The sequence below is a fragment of the Chelmon rostratus genome, chromosome 7 (assembly GCF_017976325.1).
Source record: "Chelmon rostratus isolate fCheRos1 chromosome 7, fCheRos1.pri, whole genome shotgun sequence".
In the NCBI taxonomy this organism is placed as follows: domain Eukaryota; kingdom Metazoa; phylum Chordata; class Actinopteri; order Chaetodontiformes; family Chaetodontidae; genus Chelmon; species Chelmon rostratus.
In genome coordinates, this window is record NC_055664.1 from 19466256 (window position 1) to 19473212 (window position 6957).

At 43.1% G+C, this 6957-nt stretch overlaps 1 protein-coding gene across 2 annotated transcripts; it reads right to left on the reverse strand.

The window, feature by feature from the left end:
- Positions 1–3513: 3513 nt before the first annotated feature.
- c18h3orf33 (c18h3orf33 homolog (H. sapiens)) lies at positions 3514–6763 on the reverse strand. 2 transcript variants are annotated; one of them, XM_041941252.1, is made up of 5 exons: positions 6602–6763; positions 6109–6168; positions 5167–5326; positions 4225–4385; positions 3514–4110 (listed from the first exon to the last, which is right to left on the reverse strand). In XM_041941252.1, the coding sequence occupies exons 1-5, from the start codon at positions 6761–6763 to the stop codon at positions 3853–3855; spliced, it is 801 nt and encodes a 266-aa protein (XP_041797186.1). In that variant the 3' UTR covers positions 3514–3852. The 2 variants fall into 2 exon arrangements, with proteins under 2 accessions (XP_041797186.1, XP_041797187.1); XM_041941253.1 differs by having other exon boundaries at positions 3514–4107; positions 6602–6748.
- Between the last annotated feature and the right edge of the window lie 194 nt (positions 6764–6957).

Below are 6957 nucleotides of genomic sequence, written 5' to 3' on the forward strand. Positions count from 1 at the left end.
TTTGGACTCAAACTGTCTGCTTAATGTCCTCATTGACAAGAGAGAACTGTTCATTTTCCGCCTGTCAGCTTGTACCAAGAGAGTCCACACAGTACACACACAGATTCCCACTTCAGTGTTTGTAAATGGAGATGAGCATGTGCGGGATAGGCCTCTGACACACAGCGGCAGCCTCTTCGTTTTCTTGAGAGTTGTGTCAGAAAAACACTCTGCTTCTATATTTCTGTCTTTTACCTTCACACACACACATTTATACACAGCTCACCCTCAGTCCTCTTCTTTTCCACCAAGAAACTTCAATTATTTATGAGGGATCAGAGCACCCACAAAGGGTCGTGTTTCCACTCCTACAACCCTACACCAGCAAGCTGATACACTGTTCACAATACTTCAAGTCACAAAATAACAAGGGAGTCACTTTACGGCTGATGCATTCCTTCACACACACGCACACACGCGCACACACACACACACACACACACACACGCACACACACACAGCCTCTACAGTGCATGTGATGGAATAGCTACCCAGTGTTACTGTCGGGGACCAGTAAGTGTTTACTGTGGCAGGAGGTGAAAGCAAATATCAGCCTCATTTTGGAGAATAATTTTAATTAGCAAGGCGAACCAGCACATTAAAAGTGACTGAATGCGGACCTGAGGCCTGCGTGTGTGTATCAATTTACATATAAGCTTTGACGACTCTGCCTGACAAAGACACTCTTTGTACGAAATGTTGACAACATACTGTAAAGTTTATCAGGCAGGAGCAGAGATGGAGAGCTAACCTTGGTGCCTTTTTTCACACCAGCTCTCTGTCTCTTTAAATCTCTTTGTCTTTAACACCCGGGCCAACTACACTCAACCCCTCAAATCAAATCAAAAAATCCCCAAGGACCCTGCTCTCAGATGGGGGAGTGCCCCATCTCTTTCTCTCTGGGATGGCTACCGGCTGAGTGTGATAAAGGCCTTTGTTATGCTGCCCTGCTGCAAATCTCTGCTCTTAAAGCACAATGGGAAGGAGCACCAAAATGTGAAATGCACGCGGCAGAAAATGCTTCATAAATCACATGAATGAATTATTGATTCTGGCAACAAACAAGCTAAAGTACATGACAAAAATATAAAAGTGATCACATCAGCTCAGGCAATTTGTGGCTGGCAAAATGATCCAAGGATAAAAAAAAGAAATGTTTTGAGCCTGATTCCCTGTGCCTGACGTAGACTGGAGCAATAAAGATAAGGATGAGGAAATGTCTCGAGTTTCTACATTACACAGCATGTGCCCGCGTACACACAGGTTGAACAGGTGCACATCCGCTTGGCTACTGTATACAGTATCCTACCAACAGTAAATTTAAAGTGACAGCAGACTGTGTGTGGATTGCCATAGTCAGAAAAGTGCACAAGTGTTAACATACAAGAAAAAGGCTTTTTAAGTTGGTTAAATGCACCATGTGAGATGCAAAAAGGAAAAACAATGTCAGTCCTACATGAATCCCACCAAGCATCTTAGGCTCACTTACTTCTATCACTTCAGGTTCAGATTTTGAAACCACGTTGTCAGCTTCCTCACAAAAGCTTCCCACTTTCACCAGAACAGTAGCCTTTGAGGCGCTGGACGTCCATGGCAGAGGGCACAGATGCAAAATAAGCCTGTGATGGTCCCAGCAGTGTGGTTACGTGGAGGAAGAATGTCCCAACAACTTCACTGGTGAGGGCAAGCACCCACCACTACATCAAGCACCGTGCCTTTTCAAATGACTAGTGCTGGTGTGGGACCAGTGGATTTGGGAAAAGCTGGACTGGATTTCGGAGTGGACAACCTTTACACAAGAGCCAAGGAGATGGTTTACTCATTCATTCAGTCCCTCTATTCAAATTCAGAATAAAGAAAAAGGGAAACAGACTAATTAAATTCTTGTATATCTTTTTTTACCAACATAAACCTCAATGAGCTGATATCCGTATGACCCTTTTTAGTGTGACAATAGCTTATTTTTCTTTCTTTTAATTGGATGAAATGTTTAATTATATCATATTTCATATTGCAATTATTTTTGTTTTAATTTTAGCAGTTCTATTTTCCCCAGTAGTATTTAAAAGTGGCCCAAAATCCTCCCCTGAGGTTCCACAACTTTCTGACTTTTTAAACGTTTTCTTGCTCCTTTGAATCTTAAAATATCAATTTAACTATTTACTTAAATGGCGAATAATGTACATTATACAGTCCCGTATACTGCTCATGTGTCTCCAGTCAAATACTGATCACAGATTGTGCTCAAAGAAATTCCTACACGCACAAGTATTAAATCAACGTCTGAGTTGAGATAAAAGACGCAGTCACACTAAATATTACAGAGACATCTTCAATATTTCACCCTCTTCAGTGACAGCACTAATTCTCTGTGATCTCCAACTTCAGAAACTTGACTCTGCCTCCCGCCTGTTGTCTGTCTCCGCCGTGGTTTCCCTCCCACTCCTCCCTCGGTGACAGTTCAAAGTCTGGCAGCAACAGCCATCAGCCTGAAATGCACCTTACAATTTAAATCAGCCCACCAATCACGAGCCTCTTCGGCCGTAACAGTCGCTAGTAATATTTGCACAACAAAAGAGAGGCTAGCTGATTCATCAACCCCCCCTCGCCTCCCCTTTGCTTCACTCCCTTTCCCCTCCACCGTGACTCCTCCTCTCCTGCCTTTGTGCTCGAACCCAAAATCCCCTTCTACCCCTGTGACCCTCCTCCCCTTTGCACTAATCTCCTTGCACCCATTGGATTGAGTGCTTCAGTATTACCTCTCACTGCACCGAGACTCCCTCACCCTGCACCCCACTGGACACACATCACAGTCTGGCCTCATTTGCAGGGCCACCTCCTCCTCCTCCTCCTCCTCCTCCTCCTCCTCTGCCTTTCAAGGATGAAGCATGGATAGCAACTACAGCACATGGAGGCACAAAGTGTAAATTTGGCAGTGGACCTGTTCTGCAAACAATTGCATGATCATAATCCTGGACACCCGTGACATTTGCTTTGGGGCTTATTGATGAGCGCAATATTGGAAAATATCTTCAGATACAAATCACAATTTAGACCTTTTTCATTAATTTGTACAATGATATCACGTGAAATCAAAGGCAGTTCACTGGCTTGGTCTCTTTTCTGTTCCATTCCAGTGCTTAAATACTCAAATGTCATGGTCACATTACTGCTACAAGGGCCCTCTTTATAGGCACTTACAGACCCCCACACATACACACAACATGCAAAGGCTCCCACGGGGTTTGAGGGCGGCCAATATAGAGTTTAGCCTTTGCTTCGCTTTGTATTTCACATTTGGTGTTTCTATAGCAACAGTGATCTCAGAGAGGGACCAGTGGACCCCCCTCTCCATTTTGAACACCATTAACATACCCCGCCCCTGTCTTGGGTTTAGTGGGGTGTCCCACACCAACAGAGGAGGCAGCGCTTAGCTGTGGTTTAGTGGGGTAAGTGAAAGCTGAGGGATTAGTATCAGGGAGTTAACAAGCTTTTTAATCATTTCAGGCTTCTAAAGCCTGTGAATTACAGTTAAAATACACCATGAACCTTTGCAACAGGTGTAAAAAGGAATGTAAAGCAGAAATTACAACTCTTGTTGTTTTGTAATAACAAAGAAATGTAACTGTAACTGTACATTGAGAAACATATTGACAGATAAGTGGTGGGTGCCACTTTGTTTAGCCTGTAGTAAGACTCATTTTAGATGTCTTAGTTTAGGAGTTGGCAGTAACAGGTATGCAAAACAGATTGTGTTCCGTCACCTTTTGATTATTTTAGAGCTCAAAATCAATTCTGTCTTGGAACAATCTGTCACGTCCTCTTGAAGATCCTCCTCATCAGTCTGAATAAAGCGCTGTCCCTGACAGCCCTGGAGGCCCTCTCCCATAGGCTGTCCTGCTTCCACAGTCCCCGCCCCTTCCTCTCGGCTCTGACCTCTGCCCTGTGCAGCCGCTTGTGGACACGCCAGTAGAGGCGCGAGTCAGGCAGGACCCCGACAACGGGCGCAGTGCGGGCCAGGCCCAGCCGGAGGACCTCTTCGTTCACACAGTAGCTCCACATCAACCCCTGCTGGAGATATGAGGGAAGAGAAGGAAATCACTTCATGGGATATAAACGACAAGTCTGACATTAAGTAAAAAATTATGACAAGCTACAATTCTTCTCAGTTATTAGACGTCTCACCCTGCTTCGAGACACCAAACAGTGCAGCGTGTCGTCTTCTCGGCTGATAAGTTTTAGCCAGACTGTTTGGGCAGGAGCCAAGTTCTTCTGCAGCCATTCCCTGCCCTCTGGAGTCAACTCCACCCCTGCAAGATGCACCAGTATCGTGGATGTGGACACACCTAAAGAGGAGAAAAAAGGGCTGTATGGGTTACAATAAAGATTAAAGCAAACCTGTGGAGCTCTAGTTATGCAAACTCTGTGGATTATTTTAATACCAGAGCTGATATGATACCGGAATCTGGGTACCAATTTCAACATTATACTTTTTTTTCATGACCTCACTTTTAAAAATATCAAAGTGTTTTTCTTCTGTAATTTTATTATATGCTGACAAAAAGAGCTGCAGTTTTGAAATGCTGTCTTAACACCAGTAGCTGTACAAGGACTTTGCCTGCATATAATAGTCTAAAACTGGCAAAGCTTTAGTTTCGAGTTTAGTGTAGATTCAACATCGGGCCCTATTTATGACTGACTGAGGCTTTATATGAAGAATCGCTAACTCAGACCAATCACATGTATGAAATGAATGCCAGTAAGTTATCTTTGTGTGACTGCCACAGAGGCCAAGAAGCAGCTTGAAAATGTGGGAGGTCAAGTGGGATAAAGGTAATATTTGAAATAGCTGCTCCTGTGAGTCCTCCACGGTGAAGCTGCTGATGGAGCAGTCTGTATGTAGCACAAGCTGCTTGATTTTATTGCTCAGTGATTTGATAAGACTGCTAACAAGCTTACCTTTCACTCTCACTCATGAACAGATCATCAAATGCAACAGAGTCTGACATTACAAAGGCAAAATGTCACAACGACATTTTTGGGGCAATAAGATTCAGACTGTGTGGGCGTGTGTGTGTGTGTGTGTGTGTGCGCCTTGATGATTTCAGTCAAACGCCCCAACATTACCTTTGTGTTTTGAAAGTAACGGAGAGAGGACCGGCAGGTAAATCGGGACATGTTCCACTTCAACTCCTCTCTCTGTGATCGACTGAACTTTCCCACGAAGGCTGACGTTCCTCTCGATGAAACGAGCAGGGATCTCGGACGCAGCTTGAAATCTGGTGATCTGAACGGGTGGAATGAGGCAACTGAGTGGCAACTTTTAACGACTCACGAAATATCTGAATATCATTAACACCCTACAAGTGTAATGTTTTAATACGCAATGAGATCTGGAATTAACTGAGTCAGTCGCAGAAGTCTTTTAGTCTTGATAAAGCTTTCAGTCTGAAATAATCCAGAGTTTCCATTGAGGAGTATTGGCAGTGGTGGACTGGAAGTACATGTAGTGAAGCTCTGTACTTAAGTAGTATTTTGACATACTTGTTCTTTAATATTTGAATTTTATGCAACTTTATACTTCCACTTCACCATATTGCAGAGGGATATATTACACTTATTGCCCCTCTACATTTATTTGAAAACAGTTACTAATTACCTTTTACAATAAAAACATATGAAGCAGAACTATATTGCAAATCTTCCCAGTCGGGTACAAAGTATCTAAAATTGGCTCCAAATTGACGAAGTACAACATTTAAATACTTTTGCGTGTATTTATAACAGAATAATATAATACTCCATCATAATGTAACACTTTGAAAGAAGCCATTCTGCATAATGAGTACTTTTACTCATTGTGGATTCTGTATTTTTACTCAAGTTACATTGTGAATACAGTATTTTTTACTTGTTTAACAGTATTTCTACTTTGACTTAAGCAAAGGATCTGAGTGTTAGTGCCAAATTGTGGCCTGAAAGACAGGAGGAAAGCTGTTATTTACAGAATGGACAACACCAAATGCATATTGAATCCAAAGTGTGCATCTAGAAGCCTTTCTCTCTTACCAGTTTGATACTCCTTGCTATTACAACAACGCCAGCAACTGCCAGCCCGGTGCTTATGTTCTGCATGAGAGACAAGAGAGCAGTGAAGGGTCGAGAGCTGACAGGATGACAGTGATACCATCAACCCAGCGCAACATGTGCTGGACAGTTACAATGAGAAAGATATTGACAGATATAATAGTGACACAGGGGCATCAAAATCCCCAGTGGGAACAACTGGTGACGCCTGACAGGATGTCTGGTCAGTGTGGTGATTTTACTTGAAACCATGTGGTACAGAGGAGTAGACTAGAGGGAATTACTCCTGAAAATCCAGATTTCAGTTTATTTTTTTATATGTCCCCATCCTTTACCAATAAATAGGCTACCACTACCTAAAAGATTAACCATAGATGCAGGTGACTCAGTACACTGTGGCACTGAAGTGACCATGTTGCACACTCATGAACATGCATCACCTGTCAGCTGCAGGTCACACAAAGGAGACTCTTACCCGCACAAGTGTTAAATTATCATCTGCGAACTGAGATATTACTGACACGATGTTATGAGATGACTGGTTTCCATGATCTCTTTGTTGTATGACGGTTCTTCCTCCTTCGCTTTCTGTTTCTCCGAAAGACTCCGGCATGTTGTTGACATTTTGTCGACGCATCTGACGCTCCGCCTGTTTGGGAGGGGTCTACAAAGGTATCGCTTGCGTAAAGTCTCCGCCCTGTGGTGTGGTGTGGATATGACAGGTTGGCGTTGAAGTGCGCCTGATTGCATTAAGTTGACATATGTTATAAAAGCACATACAATTGCAATACTTTGCACCGTGAATACCAATTAACGAAAGCTCCTTTCTGC

Bases quoted from the DNA above. Each gene is read 5' to 3' on its own strand.
- c18h3orf33 (XM_041941252.1), bottom strand. From the start codon at position 6,763: ATGCGTCGACAAAATGTCAACAACATGCCGGAGTCTTTCGGAGAAACA. The intron at 6,169-6,601 runs GTAAGAGTCTCC...TCTCTCATGCAG, and splicing joins ATAATTTAACACTTGTGCGG to AACATAAGCACCGGGCTGGC. The intron at 5,327-6,108 runs GTAAGAGAGAAA...CCACCCGTTCAG, and splicing joins TAGCAAGGAGTATCAAACTG to ATCACCAGATTTCAAGCTGC.